The sequence below is a fragment of the Narcine bancroftii genome, chromosome 4 (genome assembly GCF_036971445.1).
Source record: "Narcine bancroftii isolate sNarBan1 chromosome 4, sNarBan1.hap1, whole genome shotgun sequence".
In the NCBI taxonomy this organism is placed as follows: domain Eukaryota; kingdom Metazoa; phylum Chordata; class Chondrichthyes; order Torpediniformes; family Narcinidae; genus Narcine; species Narcine bancroftii.
In genome coordinates, this window is record NC_091472.1 from 169,922,137 (window position 1) to 169,943,331 (window position 21,195).

Sequence of the window (21,195 nt, forward strand, 5' to 3'; positions counted from 1 at the left end):
CCGCAAAGCAGGACGTCAAGCGCTGAAGAGCCCGATCCGGGCAGAGAGTGGGAGGCGGCGGCCCCAGTCCGGGCACAGGGAGAGCAGCAGCGGCCCCGGCCCCGGCCCCGGCGGAGGGTAGGCAGTGGCGGCCCCGATACGGGCAGGAGCAAGGGGGAGACGGCGGCCCCGGCCTCGGTCGAGTGAGGCAGGTGGAGGCCCCGATCCGGGCAGAGAGTGGGAGGCGGCGGCCCCAGTCTGGGCACAGGGAGAGCAGCAGCGGCCCCGGCCCCGGTCCGGGCGAAGGGTAGACGGCGGCGGCCCCGATACGGGCAGGAGCAAGGGGGAGACGGCGGCCCCGGCCTCGGTCGAGTGAGGCAGGCAGAGGACCAGATACGGGCAGAGAGTGGGAGGCGGCGGCCCCAGTCCGGGCACAGGGAGAGCTGCGGCGGCCTCGGCCCTGGTCCGGGCAGTATGGAATAGTGTCTGTTTCTTTGGCTTGGCTTCGCGGACGAAGATTTATGGAGGGGGTAAAAAGTCCACGTCAGCTGCAGGCTCGTTTGTGGCTGGCAAGTCCGATGCGGGACAGGCAGACACGGTTGCAGCGGTTGCAGGGGAAAATTGGTTGGTTGGGGTTGGGTGTTGGGTTTTTCCTCCTTTGCCTTTTGTCAGTGAGGTGGGCTCTGCAGTCTTCTTCAAAGGAGGTTGCTGCCCGCCAAACTGTGAGGCGCCAAGATGCACGGTTTGAGGCGTTATCAGCCCACTGGCGGTACTCAATGTGGCAGGCACCAAGAGATTTCTTTAGGCAGTCCTTGTACCTTTTCTTTGGTGCACCTCTGTCACGGTGGCCAGTGGAGAGCTCGCCATATAACACGATCTTGGGAAGGCGATGGTCCTCCATTCTGGAGACGTGACCCATCCAGCGCAGCTGGATCTTCAGCAGCGTGGACTCGATGCTGTCGACCTCTGCCATCTCGAGTACTTCGACGTTAGGGATGAAAGCGCTCCAATGTATGTTGAGGATGGAGCGGAGACAACGCTGGTGGAAGCGTTCTAGGAGCCGTAGGTGGTGCCGGTAGAGGACCCATGATTCGGAGCCGAACAGGAGTGTGGGTATGACAACGGCTCTGTATACGCTTATCTTTGTGAGGTTTTTCAGTTGGTTGTTTTTCCAGACTCTTTTGTGTAGTCTTCCAAAGGCGCTATTTGCCTTGGCGAGATAGACATAGTGTCTGTAATCTTAATGCAACTCACAGAGATACATGTAAGCAATGTTTGAGCTTTTAAATCAGGCAAAATGACAGAGGGCAGGAAAGGAATCAAAAGATAAGCAAGTCATGGAACAGTTCCTAAAGCAGATCACCCTTGAATTTATGAAAAGGTGACAGATTATGCCACAACATGCCTGTTCCACCTGGACAGAATACCAACTGCAAACTTAAGAAAGGTGACACTTTTTCCACATTGACCCAACATCACAGAACTGACTGTACAAATGTTTTACTAGAATAATTAGCATGAATCCTTCTGTGATAAGGTGCTTAGGCTTTGTATATTGCAAACAGTAACTTGCTGTCAAAAACATAAAGCAGTGACCAATAGCTGTGAATGCCATTTCATTGGCCTGCCGTTGTGCCTTATGAGTTCATGGGAATTCTATAGGATTCTGAGACTGAGTGACATGTGAAAAGAAAAACTAGCAAAGCAAAACTATTGTTATAGATTCTTTGAAGTGAAGGAAAATATATAGCTAATGGCTGATTCATATCATCAACAGGATTTGGATATGACAGGTCTTTGTGGGTTAAAATAAGTTGTGTCTTTTTTCACCCAAACGCTGCACCATGGTGCTGGCATGTCTCAAATATTGCTGAGATATTACAGGAAGCACTCTGAGCAAACTTGGCAAGTCCCTTAAGTGGCTATTGCACTTCAGCTGGGCAGTGGGCAAGGTCCAGGAATGGGTTCATTCTCATTGTCTCTCTCAAGCTATTTGGTAAAACATGCCATCTCTCCAACACTAACAGGGGACTGACTGGGTGGGCCTATTATTGGGCAATATACACAAAAGAGTCTGGAAACACAACCAACTGAAAAATCTCACAAAGATTAGCGTATACAGAGCCGTTGTCATACCCACACTCCTGTTCGGCTCCGAATCATGGGTCCTCTACCGGCATCACCTACGGCTCCTAGAACGTATCCACCAGCGTTGTCTCCGCTCCATCCTCAACATTCATTGGAGCGACTTCATCTCCAACATCGAAATATTCGAGATGGCAGAGGCCGACAGCATCGAATCCACACTGCTGAAGATCCAACTGCGCTGGGTAGGTCACGTCTCCAGAATGGAGGACCATCGCCTTCCCAAGATCGTGTTATATGGCGAGATCTCCACTGGCCACCGAGACAGAGGTGCACCAAAGAAGAGGTACAAGGACTGCCTAAAGAAAGCTCTTGGTGCCTGCCACATTGACCGCCGCCAGTCGGCTGATATCGCCTCAAACCGTGCATCTTGGCGCCTCACAGTTCGGCGGGCAGCAACCTCCTTTGAAGAAGACCGCAGAGCCCACCTCACTGACAAAAGACAAAGGAGGAAAAACCCAACACCCAACCCCAACCAACCAATTTTCCCTTGCAACCGCTGCAACCGTGTCTGCCTGTCCCGCATCGGACTTGTCAGCCACAAACGAGCCTGCAGCTGACGTGGACATTACCCCTCCATAAATCTTCGTCCACGAAGCCAAGCCAAAGAGAAAGAAGAAATATACCAATGCTATTTTAACAAACCCCATAGACATGGTAGAGATGAAAGGAGAGAGTGATAGATTGGCAATTAAGATGCCTTTTTAAAAAAAAATATCCGATTTTTAAATTGTTAAAAACTTTAAGGGGTGAATTTCCTGAATTGACAAGAATACTGGGTTTGTTAAAAAGAGGACCCTTGCAAAGAAAATCTTGTTCGCATCTGGAGGGTGATGCGCTGTCAATAACTTGAAAGATGAGAATTATGGAACAATAGGCTTTTATTCACAATAAACGAAGGTCATCCTGTGCTGTGACCCAAGCTTTCTGCGGAGGGGTTATGGGTGGGAGCCTTTATACAGGGTCAAGAGGTAGGAGCCAGGGGTAGAGTCACAGGATGGGGCAGAGCCAGATTAATGAGTATATTAATGAGTATACAGTAGTTCACCACAGAAGGTGAGAAAAAAAATCATTGTGGACCCCTTCCACCCTGCACACAGCATCTTTCAGCATCTACAAGAGTATCGGAGCCAGCACCACCAGGCTGAGGAACAGCTTCTTCAGTGAGAAGGCTGAACAACCAAAGGAACTGCTCACACTAACCATCCGAGACTCTCATTTTTACAAAACAATATTTATTTTTATAGATATAATATTTCTCCTGCATATGTATTGTTTGTCTATATGAGTGTTGTGTTTGTTTGTGTGTCTACCTGTTTTTGCACTGTGGACTGGAGAACGTTGTTTTGTCAGATTGCACTTGTACAATCAGATAACAATAAACTTGACTTGAACTATCTCTTTGGCTGTAATTGTCTTGTGCAAGGAGGGAAAACATTCTAAACACACAAAGAGATGGTAAGAAAATCTACATATCCTGGGGTCTAGAGCAGTACACAAAAGTGCTGGAGAAACTCAGATATAAAGAGATATGGCTTATCATATCACTATTTGTTCTAATATTCTATTAGTCCATCAAAATGCTTCCTTATGTCAGGAATTAAAAATACTGAGTCCTCCATTTTTGACTGAACAAAATGGCAATTCCTGACAGCTCTTGAAGAATTAGCAATGGCCCTGCAATTGTCCCCTTATTGGTTGCCATTTCTCTCAGATGTGAGATAATTGCTGCACTGAAATATGAAGGTATAAGACCTTGACTGCAGATCACTCTAAATTTAAAAAGAGGACCCTTGCAAAGAAAATCTTGTTCGTCTCATAAAATAGTCATCAAAAACATCTGGACCAATTAAACATCCCAACCTTACATTATTTCTAAAGTGCTTCACAGCTTAATTGGACAGAAATTACCACTGAACCATGCAAGGTTAATTTAGGACAGTGTGAAAAATATTACTGGTCATTAGATAGGAAAATGCTGAAACGCTTGCCAGATCTGTGAACATACTACATTTTTGTCAAACAGCCAGGCTTTAAGGAATGTTTTAAAAGAGGAGAGAAAAACAACAAGGTTTGGAGAGAAAATTTCAGTGCAATGGGCCAGTTTACCTAAAGCCTGCGTGTCAGTGTTGGATGAAGGAAATCAGAGATGCACTCAGGGTCAGAGCTGTATATAGTAAAGAGCTGTCGAGATTGGCCCTGAGCATCCTGGGCAAGCATCCAAGGTGCTGTTTCACGCACAGCTTTATTTTGTTTGAATTTGCCAGACGTGAAAGTTTGAAAAGCCCAGCCTCTGCAGTTGCGCATTCAAAAGTCCATACAACGTGCACGTTAATGAGAACATTGATTTAAATTTCACCAAACTATATGTAATCCTCAGGATAAGATGCTCAGCTGTTTTTTGTTAGTTTAAAAAAAAATTATTAGAGTAGATTAGATGGAGTTTTAAAAAAATAGAATACTTTTGATGTGTTTTTTTCACAAAGTGGAGGGGGGATGAATTTATGCTGTTTGAAGTTTTATACGTATGTGATACTGTATTTTCAGTCTCGTCCGCTCCGTAAATGGTTATATGGTTATATGGTTCCCTTTTCTTCATTGCAATATATTTCTTATAAAAAACAATTAAAAAAGAAAAGATTTAAATTTTACATTACTCTGTGATGTCCATTACACAAAACTAAATGGCTCAGAAGAACAATGAGCTGGGACTCCAAATTTTATGAGTTATGTGGAGAGCAAGTTTTCTTTCTTTTCATTCAATGATTATGTGTGACTTAAACCAACTCGACAGGATTTGAGTTACACTTCTCAACATTTAATCCATTCATGAAAAGATAAACTTCCTGGCCAAATATTTGCCTCCCTTATTTTCCTATACATAAGATGAATTCTGTTTAATGTTTCTTGTGTCCGATAGACATAGATGTTATTAAAATCACTGAGTAGAGTTTAGGCTGTTTTGTGATATGATTGTGAACCAGTGAGATAGATCCTCATGTTATATTGTATATTTTTTATGACATAGAAGAAGAGCCTTTAGCCCATCAAAACTATCCTGGTTCTTGGGGCAACCCCATCAATCCCCAAATTTAGAAACGGAAACAGAAATAGGAGCAGGATTAGACCATTCAGCCTGTTGCGCCATTCTTTACCATCATGGCTGAACATCCGAATTCAATGAGCAAATAATAAACTGCTGGAAGAACTCAGCAGGTCAACCAGCATCTCCACCACCAAAAGCGGTGTGTCGATGTTGCAAGTTGAGACCCTGCATCAGGGCTGGGGGGTGGGGGGGGGGGTGGGGAGGGGGGGGGGTTCGAGAAGTGAATAGATGTATGGGAGATGGGTGGGCCAGGAACTGCTGGAACCACAAATTCAGCCTTCTTCCAATGTCGCTTTATCTCTACACCCTAATATATTGATTTGCATTCAATTGCTTTCTGTGGTAGAGAATTTCACAAGTTCTCCACTCTCTAGGCAAAGATATTTCTCCTAACCTTGGGTCATAAATGCCTTATCCCTTTGTGTCCCCCAACCAATGGACTCCTCACTATCGGAAACATCCTTCCTACAGCTACTCTTTCCTGTTGGAATGTTGCACATGAAATGCTATGAGATTCTTCTAAACTCTAGTAAGCTTAAGCCTAACTGACCCAGTCACCTAATGTCAGTTCTGCCACTCTGAGAATCAGTCTTATGAACCTTCACTGAACTTCATCCCAAGAAAGAACATTCTTCTTCAAAGAAGGAGCCCAAAACCGCACACATTTACTCAAGGTGTCTTAATTTGAATCCTATCACAATGAAGGTCAGTAGACTGTTTGCCTTTTTGGTACTCAAAAGTGCTGGAGAAACTCAGCAGGTCACACTACATCCATTGGAAGTAATGGGTTTCCAACACTTCAGGCCTGAACCACTCTTCAGGAGTGCCAAAAATCAGGCAATGTCCGAATCCAAAGATGGGAAGGGGGGTGGTGGATGGTTGGGGGAAGGACAAGGGGAGGAGGAACACAGGTTAACAGGTAAGAGGTAATAGGCAGATACAGATGAGAGGTAGAAGGAAAAGAAGCTGAGATATGATAGGGCAGAGGGCGAAGAAAGGTTACTCTCTGAAAGGAGAATAAGGGAGAAAAAGGGATGAGGGAAAAAGAGAGAGAACAGGGGAGGGGGGGGGGGTTAACAGAAACTGGAGATATTGATGCCGTCTGGTTGGTGACTGCCGAGATGGAATATAAAATATTGTTCCTCCAATTTGCGGGCAGCCTCAATTTGGCAGTGAATGAGGCCATGGACAAATATGTCAGTGTGGCAATGGGGCATGGAATTGAAGTGGTTTGCACTTTGGAGCAGACAGAGTGAAGGTCCTCAACAAAGGCATCTCCCAGTCTGTATCCCGTTTCCCCAATCCATACAACATCAGAACAGTATTTGCCTTTATGAATCGAATGCTGCACCTACATGATTATTTCAGCAACTGGTGCACAAGGACACCCAGACCTCTTTCATTCTCCCATCTATCACCCTTCAGTCAATAATGTCTTCCTGTTGTTGGATAACCCAATACTTATTCACATTACACTGCATCTGCCATGTACCTATCCACTCACTCAGCCTGTCCAAATCAACATGAAGCTTCTCTCAAGGTTCACCCTGCTACCCACTGGCAAGCTTGGAGATGTTGCTTTCAACTCTCATCCAAAACATTAATGCACATTGTGAATCGCCAGGGTCCCAGCTCTGTTTTACCCCATAAGGATCTACATGCCATTCAGATAAAGGCCCTTTAATTCCTCTGTAAAAATAGAGTTCATCCATCATTCTGTGTGTCAGGTAGGATTGGTGGAGGCAAAAGATGTAGGCTGATGTTCCAGGACTAGAACCAGCATAAGGACTGATATGGGAGAAGGAAGACAGCCAGTATATAACAGTACCAGGGAAACCTGCAATAGGTGAAACCTGATGAGGGAGGAGAATGTTGGGCAGGTAGAACAGGGTGAGGGAGGGAAATGTGAACACAAAGAATAAGCCGAGGCAGACAGGTGAGTGTGTGTGGATGTAGAAAAGTGGGGTGTGGGTCACCTGAAATGGGAACATTCAATATTTGTACCATTGGGGTTGGAAGCTTCCCAAGATGCTGTTCTTTCAGTTCACATTTGGCTCTCCATTGCAGTGAAGAATGGCGAGGACAGATGGGTCAATATGGGAGTGGGGCGGAGAGATAAAATGGCATGCAAACTGGAAGTTCAAGGTTGCCATTGCAGAAAGAGCACCTGGGCTCTCAAAATGCCCGTGTAGACTTCAGAGTCTATGTAATCTTAACTGCCCAGTCCTGAATGATAGGATGACCTAAATCTTTGGAGCATGATTTGACATAAAAATTAGGTTCTACCTGTGGTTATCGTAGGGCTTGAGGAAACTCGATGGATATGTTGAATGGAGCCATCCAGGCTCTGCAGTGGCACTTGCTGCACAGACGTGTGTAGCTGGTTTTCTGGCTGGGTTTCTGAATTAAACGTCAAGACCTGAATTGGAATAAAACGCAAGTGTTAACATCCACCACAGGATTTTTCACCATCATTGACTGGGATTATATTATCCTCTTTAGAAAGGAACGGGCTAAATGGAAGAGTTGATAGTCCGAATCGATCCTTGAGATACTTGTCCATGAATTAGGGCTCCAATTCTCAGAAGGCTTGCCAACAGACCTCGGTGAGCAGATTATTGAGCTATGGGGAGTGACCACGTGTAACCTTTGTACGCACTGATGGTGTCCTCCTATGATTGACAGGGGAATCCTAAGGGACACTTTGTAGTTTTGGCAGAGGGAGGGTCTCAGGCCCATCCCCAACCCAAGTAAGAGGATGGATCGGAAGCATCACCAAAGTCTCCATGTCCATCATCTTGAAGGAAGGATTATATTTAAAGAACTAAAAATAAGTTTGCGCCCTTTTTAAAAATGAATCAAAATACCACTTCCCCCAACACCAAACCTCAGCAGCGAATTCCTTCCCTAACAATCCCTCATAACCAACACCTTCTCTCACCAAAATCAGCCCCCAACCAATGGAATGCATTTCTGTTCCAGGGTCTCAGTATGACATTGAAAACCCTGGCAATTTTCTATGGATGTGTGGTGCTGACTGGCTGCATCATGGTCTGGTACAGGGACACCAATTCTCCCGAGCATGAAGCCCTGTAAAAGATAATGAATGCAGTCCAGGACATAACAGGCAAAACCCTCCCCACCATTGAGAACATCTACAGGGAACGCTGCCATTAAAGAGCAGCAGCAATCATCAAGGATTCACCCAGCAAGCTTTCTGTTCTCACTGCTACCATCAGGAAAGAGGTATAGGTGCCACAAGATTCACACCTCCAGGTTCAGGAATGGCTGCTATCCATCTGCCTCTTCCCCATGAAAAAGAATCTTAGAGTTGTATGTGATGTTATGTATGTATTCTGACAATAAATCTGAAATTTGAAAATCAGGGCTCTTGGGGCTTTAAGAATTCAGCAGAACCTGGGTGGCTAGAAAGGGGGCTTGCTGCCAGGATACAGACTGGGAAGTCACACACCCCGTGGAATCCTTGAGGGATTCCATTAGTAACTAGTTGGAAGGGCAATCCCACTGAGTTTCAACAAGCTGGCCAAAGGCAAGTACAGGCAGTCCTTGGGTTACATTCCCGAGAATGATCCGTGAGCTAATTTCTCCATAAATCAGAAATGGTCATTTTCTACAGTGACTCCCACTGCACCATTCTACACACATTTGCTAGAATTCTTTCATTTTATTGAATAATCACCAGAAAATAACCAATAATTAAACGAATGGAATTTATACTGTATGTAGCCATGTAACATTTTATTATGTTACCATCTTAAAAATGGTTTTAAACTGTTTTAGAGAATTTGCATGAACTCATTTTTCCATATGTCAGGAAGCTCCTGTACTGATAATTAACATTCATAGCTGCAAGAGATCTGATCCCAGTAGAATGGTAATCTCCCAGAGGGAAGTCAATAGCCATGTTTAAGATCATTGCCAAAAGATTGACAGTGGAGATGGTGGCACAGTGGCACAGCTAGTCATACTGTTGTCTCAAAGCTGCAGCAACCCAAGTTTGATCCTGACCTCTGGTGCTGGGTGGTACTCACACATTCTCCCTGTCACAATCCAATTGCTCTGGTTTCCTCTCACACCCCAAAGGAATGCAGGTTGAAAGATCAACTGGCCACTGTGAGTTGTTTCTGTTGACTATATGAGGGGAGGAATCTGGAGGGAGTTAATGGGAATGTGGGGAGAAGAAAATGAGATGAGGATAAATGGGTGCTCGATGTTCAGCGTGAACTTTGTGGAGTAAAGAACCTTTTCTGTGCTGGATGACTTTATAAGATGAGTGCAATTTTAAAAAGATGTATTCCAAAAGGGGGTATTTAGAAATAATACAGTGTATTCAGTGAGTCAGTACACGCTTAAGGAACTACACAGTCCCTTTCTGTGCTGTGCAATCCCAGAATTAACCATTATGCAACTGGTGTCACCTCCATGTCACTGAAGGAGACAAACACATTAGGGCCCTTCGACTGTATCCTGGAAATGGACATTCACAGTCTGAAGAATTCCACTGGTCCCTAGCTTTAAGATCGAGCTATCTTACTTATCAGCTTTCAAGCTTTTTTTAAAATGATCTTTTCTGTAGATAAATAGATCTTAGTTGGCAACATCAGTGAAGAGGAAGTAAGAGACTTCTTTGACCATAGAGATCTCACAAGGACAATGGACTCCTGATTTTGATAAAGAAACTTATCTTTTAAACTGAAGTCAAGCAACTGAATACACAGACATATTGTATTTAAATAAGTCTGTCTCCAATATTTATTTATAGCATGGGTGTGAGAGATGGGAAAATTGACCTAAAATTATGAACATGGAAGAAACTAAAGTTCATCAGTAAAATGGCTGAAACCAGTTCAAACAGGATAAGTTTGGGGCTTAGGATGCAGGAAAGCAGAGTCAGCACGATTAACATAAGAAGCTTCTATCCTTTGTGACAAGACCATAGGACTAAGATAAGGAATGGTAAGGTACAATAGAATGTAGGAAGTTGAGGTAGTCTGGATCAGATAAGGGTCTCCTAGCCCTGGACAGAAGTACCAAGTCATACATTTCTAATTAGCTAACCATACACAGATTTATACATATGAAATTAGCCAACCCTAGATAGAATGAGTCAACTCTGCATATCAAGAGACTGTAGCCCAGAGAATCAGGAAGGTGTGAATAAGGACAATGACATGAAGGGACACCGACAGGATACCCCCCCCCTGGTCCTCCAAGTGTACTGAAACTGCACGTAGGCAGGAAGAATTACCTATGCCAAACCCATCCAGGGGGCAGAAGAATGTAAGGGGGAGGGCATTCTGATACTGAAATTGACTGTATAAAAGTTGGGTGAGCCCCAGTATGTGTGTGTATTCCCAGGGTAAGGGGAAGCACCCAACTTTGCATTGTTGTAGTAATAAATGTTCTTTGTTCTCAATTTTTGTCTCGAGCAATTTCTTTAAAGGTACTTTAATTCCTAACAAATGGGGGCTCGTCCGGGATCACACTCCCTCCACTGACAGAGTACCCCGACGACGAGAGTAGGTGCACCCCGGCTGATTCAGCTGGACTCACGGGCGACGGGTGGCTGGTCAGTGGAAGAAGCGAGTGATATCCGAGAAGAGGCATTGAGAACAAACGGCGGAAGGACGCGCGCTAGAGCAGTACTGCCAGAACTCGGTAAGAGTATTTTACTTGTTCCTAAGTATGGGAATAGCGGGCAGTAGAGATGAGAGTCCTGACACAGGACGTGACCACCAGATAGCTACGTACAGCCCGCTTGGGATGATGTTATCTGAGTGGGGCACAGGAAAGACCCGCGGTAAAGACAGACTAGCGGGCAGTAGAGATGAGAGTCCTGACACAGGACGTGACCACCAGATAGCTACGTACAGCCCGCTTGGGATGATGTTATCTGAGTGGGGCACAGGAAAGACCCGCGGTAAAGACAAACTGACGACGGTCAGGTATTGTTGTAATGAATGGGTGGGATACCCGGTTAAAGGGAGCTCCGTGTACTGGCCAAAATTCGGATCCGAGGATGAATGGATGTGTGAAGTTTGAACTTATGGCTCTATCAAAACCAGCCAGACAATGTTGAGAGCAGGGAATATGCAGCCTGCTGGCTCAAGGGATCCATTGAACAGCTGGTTTTGAATGAGAAATAATCTAGGGATAAGAGAGAGGAGGAACCTCTTGTCCCTGAATCACAGGGTTGGGATGTGTTACATTCCCTCCCTCCACCCTATGTTCCTCCTATGCCAGCTCCTATCTTTCCTTCCCCTCCTATGACCTACCCTTCTGCACCTTCCCCACCTCCCCCACCACTAGAGAAGAGAGAAGAGAGCAGGAGTGGTATGATAACTTGCTCACAAAGCACTCGATTACCACCTCTGTTGGCAGGAGAGAGAGGTAACTTTAATTCAGAACAGCGTGAGACTCTTCAGGAAGAAAGGGCAGAACCCTTTGATTCATTTCCCAGGGAGCAGGAACCCAGACCTAATAAGCCAGAAACCAATTGGATGAGACCACTGCGGGAAGTTCCCATGAGAGAGGGTCTCGGTTTCGTAAATGTGCCCCTGACCAGTACTGAAGTGTGTAACTTTAAGAAAGAACTGACCTCCCTGATAGAAGATCCCCAGGGATGTGCCGAACAGTTAGACCAATTTTTGGGACCAAATATATATACAATATGGGGGTCTCGACATAGAATCCCCAGCAGGGGAACAATTGGTACTAACAAGTTTTGTTACCAACTCAGCCCCAGACATTAAGAGAAAATTACAAAAGACAGAAAATTGGCATGAGCAGGGAATAACCCAGCTTCTACAGATCACACAAAAAGCATTTGTCCAGACATCTGAGGATAAGCAGAAAGCAAAGGCTAACATTTTGATGCAAGCAGTTAAAGGAATAGTAGATGAGTAACATGAAAAAAAAAAGGCAGGGACTGTGTGCCAGCTCCTGAATGTTGGGAGAAGTGCAGGGAGTGGGAGAGTAGAGACCAGAGATAATTTCATAAATCACGACTTCCCACTTCAGTCACTGACCAATATTGATTAAAATTCATGCTAAAATTTAAATGTCATAAAGGATCATTTTTCAATACTGTAGAATTAGCGAATTTAACTACCAGTTAATTCCAATTTATGAAATAAATTGTATTTAAATGTGATTTTGCACAGGGAGTACCTGAGAGTTGAGTGATGTTATAACATTTGCAGGGAGAAATGTTTGCGCAAATAGGGTGAGTTCTATACATCTTAACTTTAAGTGTATGTGAGATAAAGAAAGGATCTGATGTGTAAAGTGGCTGGATCAGCCAGTTGAAGGGGGAGTGTGCATGTCCCTTTAAGTGCACTGTGGCACTTGAAATTGAGGCTTCAGGCTCTTGTCTTGCAGTTAGAGGTATGGAGCCCTATCAACACATTTAATACATTTCTTCTACACATTCAGCAGTCAAGGTCCGTGAGTTTAAAGATCACCCACCTCTGGAGAATAAAGATACCTCTGGGGATTCCTATGGGGATTCCTATAAGTTTAATCATTCATTTCTCTGGTGCATTTTCCTCTGGAGTGAAATTAATGCCTCAGCACAATTTCTCTGTATTGCCGCTGTTATTTAATTCATGATAACTTTCCCCCATTCATCAGGTTTATATTTAAATCCGGTAGTGCGGAAGTTACATTGTAAATAATCACGGAGGTAAATCCTGCGCAACTGGATTCAGCTTAATGGAGAAATAAACCTGCGAACTGGTCTATGGTGGTGTGTGAGTACTGCAATAGGTGGAATATGATTTAAATTGGTGGCATTGTTCAGAACAATTGGGTGCATAAGAATAATAATATCATTAAGAACTCACAGATCTTGTACCAGATGCTATTCAGTACATCTTGACTTAAGGACTGGAGAAATTGGCATGTTAGAATGAGATTGGCATGGTACCAATATTTCTTGATTCAATAATGACTCCACAAGCTCCAGGATTCATGCAGCAGAACTTTTAAGTGGAATATAATAGAAACTAGCCTGTACTTAAATTGTTGTGTGTGCAATCTTCATAAGAACATCTTTAATTTTTTTTGGTGCCTGTTTTACAGACTGTTTTAAATAAGGCCAGCTCCTGTGAGCTGTGGCACAAGGCATTTTACTTAAGGCAGAACTAAAGGTTGAATATGTTTCAAGTTCTCTTGCAGGGGCTCTTGTGCTGCAATGTCTGTTATGTACTCACTCTAACAAATTGGAGGGTTGTGCCCCATACAGACAAGCAGCTCCAACTGCATTTTAATAAGGTCTAACATATTCAAAACCCATGCAAATATGGTTTGTGTTTCATTTTACAATTTTTACACTAACACAAAGGAAAGTCAGATTGTTATTCATTTTATTAAAATCTAGTGATTGGTTATATGTAAAAGCATGGCAAGAGGATCAACTAAAACCTGCCTGGGATGGTCCCTTCTGTGTACTTTTAATTACAGACACCGCAGTAAGAACAAGAGAGAAAGGCTGGACCCACATTCAAAGAATTAATGACAAAGTGCCATAATGTTACAATTTTATTCGTTTTTTAATGGTTTATTCAGTTTTGTGTATTTTATTGCTGTTTTCAATGAGCTTTACATTTATCGTGGTTTATTCAGTTTTGTGTATTTTATTGCTGTTTTCAATGAGCTTTACATTTATCGTGGTTTATTCAGTTTTGTGTATTTTATTGCTGTTTTCAATGAGCTTTACATTTATCGTGGTTTATTCAGTTTTGTGTATTTTATTGCTGTTTTCAATGAGCTTTACATTTATCGTGGTTTATTCAGTTTTTGTGCATTTTATTGCTGTTTTCAATGAGCTTTACATTTATTGTGGTTTTATTCAGTTCTTCTTGCATTTTATTGCTGTTTTCAATGAGCTTTACATTTATTGTGGTTTTATTCAGTTCTTCTTGCATTTTATTGCACTTTTCAATGAGCTTTACATTTATTGTGGTTTTATTCAGTTCTTGCATTTTATTGCAGTTTTCAATGAGCTTTACATTTTTGTGTTTTATTAAGTTCTTATTGTATTTTAATGAGCTTACATGTATTCTTCATTGTTGTTTACTAATTTCTTTGGAATATTGTTCGTTAATGTTTTAAGCCCCCCTGGAATAGGGGCAGCAGAGGTTACAATTCAGCTCCTTTAGAATGTAGACAGGGCATAGATTTAATGTATAGTCATAATGGGATATAAGAGATCCCAATACGGACCAGGGGAATTAAACAGCTTTAGTGGAGTACTCTCGATGTTTTAAGTACTTCTGGAGAAGGGGTAGCAGAGGTTACAGATTGTACTGTTTTACAGGCTAGAGAGGGCATAGAGGCAAGGTATTTAGAATACGGATCAGGGAAACACAGTGGGGATAGGCAGTCACACAGTGAGGCACCTGTGTACACAGACTAACCGCAAAACAAACAATGTACATTTCACACAAAGGGGGAAACTAACAAGCTAACCGCAAAACAAACAAGACACTTCACACAACCACGAGACACATAATCCCCCACCTGGCTCTCTCTCTCTGATCATCCCTGAAGGGGAACACCTGTTTTCAGGGAGCTGCTGCTCATCTGGTGCTTATATAACGTGGAAAGGAGAGAAGTAGAGTGCAGGGTGTCAAAATCCTCACAAAGGACATTGGATTGTACATGTAGCAGAGAGAGAGAGAGTTGACACATATGCTAATGTACACAGACAGGCTGCAACTCACAAGTTCAATGAATGTTAGCAGACAAGCTGCAACACACAGTTAAATCACAAGAAACAATCCCCCCCCCAGCTTGGTCTCTTTTCATCACCCCATGAAAGGGAGCACCAGTTTCCAACAACGTGAGCTGCTTGACACTTTAATATCAGGCTCCAAACAGCCTTCGGAGATCGGTGGCCCTAGGGTTCGGGGCTGAAGGGGACATCAGATACTAGCCACAATCAAACGGAACCGCCTGACTACTGCTACTCGTTCGCTGCTGAAGGCAGCGCTTCTCATAGACTGCGACTCGTTCGCTGCTGAAGGCAGCGCTTCTCATAGACTGCGACTCGTTCGCTGCTGAAGGCAGCGCCTCTCACAGACTTCGTCGGGACAACACTTACAAAGGTCGTGTGCTTCAAAGACACTGCTTCCATATTTCAACGTATGGGATGGACTAGACTCTTTACTGAGAACTGGAGCCTGATACTCCAAACCCTAATAAGCAGCTGGACTCACTCCCCTGACCTTCATGGTGCTCCCCTACCTAAAGACTTTACACAGACATTACAATTCGGTTATTGACCAGCTGGGTAAAACTACACCTTACACTTGAAAGATCAGTGTTACTGATCTAAAAGAAAAGTGAGGAAAAGGGGGGGGGGGGGATCAGTCACACTGACACTAGTAACCAAAGATCAGTAACACTGATCATGGTGAAAGATCAGTATTACTGATCTAAAAGAAAAGTGAGGATTGTGAGAGATGGGAAAATTGACCTAAAATTATGAACATGGAAGAAACTAAAGTTCATCAGTAAAATGGCTGAAACCAGTTCAAACAGGATAAGTTTGGGGCTTAGGATGCAGGAAAGCAGAGTCAGCACGATTAACATAAGAAGCTTCTATCCTTTGTGACAAGACCATAGGACTAAGATAAGGAATGGTAAGGTACAATAGAATGTAGGAAGTTGAGGTAGTCTGGATCAGATAAGGGTCTCCTAGCCCTGGACAGAAGTACCAAGTCATACATTTCTAATTAGCTAACCATACACAGATTTATACATATGAAATTAGCCAACCCTAGATAGAATGAGTCAACTCTGCATATCAAGAGACTGTAGCCCAGAGAATCAGGAAGGTGTGAATAAGGACAATGACATGAAGGGACACCGACAGGATACCCCCCCCCTGGTCCTCCAAGTGTACTGAAACTGCACGTAGGCAGGAAGAATTACCTATGCCAAACCCATCCAGGGGGCAGAAGAATGTAAGGGGGAGGGCATTCTGATACTGAAATTGACTGTATAAAAGTTGGGTGAGCCCCAGTATGTGTGTGTATTCCCAGGGTAAGGGGAAGCACCCAACTTTGCATTGTTGTAGTAATAAATGTTCTTTGTTCTCAATTTTTGTCTCGAGCAATTTCTTTAAAGGTACTTTAATTCCTAACATGGGCAAAAGTTAGGTCTTGTTTAAATCTTTAATGAATATTCTTGGACCATTTTATACCATCTTTAAACAATAACTGAGTGAAACATATTAGCTCAAGATTTTTTTAGAGTTAGAAGTAAAACATGCACCGTGGTTGAAGTAAAAACAGTGCTGGAGAAACTCAGCAGATCAAATAGTGTCCTTTATATACCAAAGGTAAAAATACATAACTTATGTTTCAGGCTTGAGCCCTTCATCAAGGTATGGAAAAATGTCAGCAGGCGTCTAAACAAAAAAGTGGGGGGGGGGGGGAGAGGGGGAGACGTGGTCCCAAAGGCTGGACGTAATAGATGAAGAAAGAGGGAGGGATAGCAGGAAGCAAGGGAAAGAAGGATGATTAGGTGAATAGAGAGGGAAGAGAAGAAGAGAGCTGGGAGGGGGAAGGGAAGGCAGGAGGGTGAAGGGGGAGGGGGGTGGGGAGGAGAGCAGGTTAGCAGAAACCAGAAAAGCCTATGTTAATGCCATCTGGCTGGAGGGTGCCCAGATGGAAAATCAGGTGTTGTCCCTCTAATTTGCAGGTGGTCTTGGGGATGTTTCTACAAGCCATCTTTCAACCCTCATTTAGTTGCAACATGTCTTGTTTATTCCATGTAGTGAAACCACAATGTAGTGCTAGACGGTGTGGACAGTGAGTAACTAAAACTCTGGAGTCAATCATTGATTGACGCCTTCCTATTTATAGTCAAGGAATGAGTTGCCGGCTGACATTCTGATAAACATTGTAGTTTAAGCTTACAGGACATGTCATATTATTGTCATGGCTTGCAGCCAGAGGCTCGCTGTTCTAACTTGCAGGGAAGGTTTCAAAAATTTCCCTGAAGTACTCAATGGATGTATAGCTTCAAGGTTTGTGGTGATATGTAATTACACTACTAGGTCACCAGGGGTCATCCCGGTGACCTTATGTATAAAGCAGTCCAGAGCTACAGTCCAGCCTTCCAGGTTCGTCTTTTTAGAGAGACAAGACCTCTTAGTGTCCATATTAGTTTATTAAAGCTGTCTTATACTTGCACTGCTGGTGTGGTTATTGACAGTACAAGGTTGATTAATGAAGAGGCATCCCAGCAAGACAAAGCTACTTGCAAGGAAGGTCACGTTTAATTGAACTAGTGGAGAACTTTGAGGATGTGGCCAGCAGAATAAATCAGCATTTGGATTTGAATTTTTGGATGAACATTTGGAAATGCCAGATACATGTTTGTTGACAGTTAGTGCACAAGGAGCTGGGGAACAATGTTTGGTTGCTGAACAGAAAACAAAGACTGAGTACAGGATGGATGTTGCTCCTGGCTGAAGAAACTATGATCACAGTCTTGGAATAAGGATTTGTTTATTTGGGATTAGAGGAGTACCAGTGGCCCTTTCCTACTCCCATTTCATGCTCTCCGTTGGTTGCAAAATCCTGGTTGGCCCTTGTGTTCGATAATGACCCAGAGGCATTAAGCTCAGGACCAGCCCTGGATTCGATCTTAGTAGGGCTGGGGCCCAACTTGGCTTTGTCATACAGGAAAGCAGGCATCTTAATTTGAGGGGATCCACTGAGTTCCACCACCAGAAGCACAGAAAACCTTGGAGGGGCTCAGCGGGACAGGGAACATCCATGGAAGGCAAGGTGTTTTGACGTGAAATTCCTGATGAAAGGTTTCAGCCTGAAACTATCTTTTGCCTTCCACAGATGCTTCCTGACCCGCTAAATCCCTCCTGCATTTTGAGTGTTCTTCCACTTTTCCAGCATTTGTGGTCTCTATTTTCCTCCAGCAGGTTGTTTTTGAGCCCAGATTCCGGCAGCTGTGGTCTCTCGGATATCCCCCCTTGTGTATCCCCTTTTGGCATTGCGCAAGGAACCAAGTCCCCATTCAAATGTGGAGCATCCTGTCAATATGGAACTGTTGGCAACTTTACTTCTTACTTTCTACTACCTCTCTCACCTCTTCTCTCCATCCCTACCCCCTTCTTTCATTCTTATCACCCTCTGCCACCTCCCCTCCTTTCTTTTTCATCAATCACTTTAAACCTGTGCCCACTGGTACTTGATGTACTGCCATTAATAACAGTTTCATTTCATTTAGTTTGTCTATATGTCACATTTCCTGAATATTCATGCATCTAAAGGCCTTCATGAATGGAACTATTCCAGTAAAAAAGGGGAAACTACTACCTGCCATAAACTTCTCTTGTAAATCTTTTCAACACACAAAGTGCTGAGGAACACAGCAGGTCAGGCGCACCAGAATCCCTAATCAGGAATACCAAAAACTGGGAAGAGGCCCAAATAAGAGGTGTGTGGGGGTGTGCAGGAGGTGGTGGGGGGGGGGGGGGGGGGGTGAGTGCAGACTGGCAGGTGATAGGTGAATTTAGGTGGGAGGGAAAAAAAGAAAGGAGGTAGGAGGTGATGGGGAAGGGGTGAGGGGTGAGAAAGATTCCCTCAGATACATTTTCTACACTCTCTATGAATTTTTTGAAACCATCCTAAACAAAATATTTTGCCTGGAATTGGAACTAATCCTCCAATTATGGATGGACTGGTGTTTGATTATAACTTTGTGAATATTTTAGTTCTCACAGACTTACAAAATCCAATAAACAAAGCCATTCATGTACATATCCATACCCAAAGTCCGTATTTGCTCCAACACACCCTCTCCCACCCATCGCAGTGAGTACATTCCAAAAACTTATCTCGATTCCTCTCATCGTGGGGCACACGACCCCTGTTAAGACCTGTGATGAAAATAAATCACAATGGCTATGCCATTCAAGGAAAACATTAAAGAGAGAAGAAAGAAACTCAGAAGAAAACTAAGGACCTGAAAAGAAAAGGGCAGGTGCGTCGTCTGCGCCAAGTCCTATTTCCGTAATCACACCTCTGGCCGTGCTGGGATAATTTAAACTTATCCCTTTTTAAAAGGGAAGAAATCAATCAACCTGAGAACCAATGTACTGCAAGTAAGGTTGCAATACTCAAACGAATGTGTCATGTTTCTTTCGTAGGTTATACGTAATTTTCTCCAGGGGAATTCAACTCTGCATTTCCATATTCCATCATGTGGAATTTAGCTGGGAGTCAGACTTCCACGAAACTCTATTCACTTCCTGGCTACCACCAAAGTGACCTTCACAAACCAAATTTGGAATGTAGTCAGTCTAAACTTCACTTCTCCAATATCCCCCCAAGAAGAACAGCAGCGGGTCCTGTGGAAAAAACACTCTTGCAATTTTTTTTTAGAGTATCCCTAGGTCTTCATAAAAAGGTTGCACCTTTGAGCACGGCCAGATAGAATGGATGAAAGTTTCTGCCTCCACACCACATCTACAACACATTTCTGAAATCTCAGACTTTGATCTGTGTTGTTTCTGAGGTGTAAGGTACAACTGGTGCAGGAAGTTAAACTGCACCATCCTGTATCTGGCATTGACGACTCCCATCACACTGTCCAGATATGGGTCCTACCACCATTCTTCACTAATTGTTGTACCCAAGTCTGACTCCCATCTCTCCCTTGACCTTTGTAGGCCCGGTTTCTGGCCCTCACTTTGGAATATGTAATACACCTTAGAAATAAACTTACACACAATCCCCTTTCGAATTAGAATCTCCATGTCACTATATTCAGGGAGGCTCATTGCTGGTCCCAATTTTTCCCCTCTAAAAAAGATCTTATTTGCAGATAGTGTATGATTATAATTCAACAAATCTTTCTTGCAAATCTTCCTTGAGTCTCTATTTATAAAGTCTCGTATCCCATATACTTTCTTTTTGCAGCTTCCCAAGCTTGGAAGTTTTGGACACAAGTATTCCAGATCTATTTATTCCATTCATACTTTTCAAAATTGTGTGCCTTTACTTGATAATCGAAGGAAAAAACATTTTGAATACTTTTGTGTAACAATAAATGGAATCTTGAATTATATCCTTTTTTATATTATCTCTTCCTTCTTCCTATTGTAATATATCATTTTGCTCTTCCCTGTATTTAATTTTGCCTGTCAAACGTCCATTCAACCAATTTATGTCCTCTTCAAGTCTGTTATCTACGGCTCAAGGCCAAAACATTGATTATATATCTTTACTTCCTATGGCCGTTGTGTGACCTGCTGAGTTCCTCCAGCATTTTTGTGTTTTTACTACAATCACAACATCTAAAAACTTTTATGTTTCACCATTATTTTCTTCCTCATTATTTACTGCACATCCACTTTTTGTCACCTGAAAGTATTGAAACGGTGACCTGTAAAGCCATCACAAAGTATTTTGCATGTATAGTAAAACCCCTGGTATATGGCACCTATGGGGATTGATATATGCCAGATAAGTGAGTTTTCCAGTTCCTTGAGACTGCATGTTGCATAAATGGAGAAGTAATGGCGAGGCACGCCAATTTTAAATGTCTGCATTTTTTACCAATTTATTTTCTGCAGTTTTTTTTGCCAGTTGTTTGAATTCTGGATAACAGGGATTTTAGGAAAGGAGCAGTCATCATACTGATTCCCGTGAAATTCCTTTGCATGCAAACAATAATAATCTAGCAAACAACCATCCACTATTGATATTTCTTGTTCCTAATCCTCTTTGGTATAAAGATAGCCATAATAGTCTTCTACAGGTTTCATTTTCACTGATTTTATCAGAAGTTCATATACACATTGACTACATTCCCCTGATTGCTTCTTTGTTTGCTCATCAAAACCTCAATCAATTTTGGGCAATTTGATTTGACTTTAACAGTTCATGCAGGCTTTCTTTCATTCATCT

At 43.2% G+C, this 21,195-nt stretch overlaps 2 protein-coding genes across 8 annotated transcripts in view; one reads left to right on the top strand and one right to left on the bottom strand.

Moving 5' to 3' along the window:
• The window catches only part of c4h12orf43 (chromosome 4 C12orf43 homolog), a 109,157-nt gene that overhangs the window by 78,780 nt on the left and 9,182 nt on the right, over positions 1 to 21,195 (top strand). The window contains exon 7 of one of the 3 annotated variants that reach the window (XM_069932950.1): positions 13,715 to 13,835. The exons of 1 other annotated variant lie outside the window; for it this stretch is intronic. The gene's annotated coding sequence lies outside the window, so the exon portion shown is untranslated. Of the gene's footprint in view, positions 1 to 3,224; positions 3,500 to 13,714; positions 13,836 to 21,195 lie in introns of those variants that run through there. One more of the 3 variants, XM_069932952.1, reaches the window with a different exon arrangement.
• hnf1a (HNF1 homeobox a) overlaps positions 1 to 21,195 on the bottom strand; it is a 379,757-nt gene that overhangs the window by 16,015 nt on the left and 342,547 nt on the right. For all 5 annotated transcript variants that reach the window (XM_069932935.1, XM_069932934.1, XM_069932931.1 and 2 more), the window contains one exon: positions 7,517 to 7,649. In XM_069932935.1, coding sequence (XP_069789036.1) covers positions 7,517 to 7,649 — 133 coding nt within the window. The remainder of the gene's footprint in view (positions 1 to 7,516; positions 7,650 to 21,195) is intronic.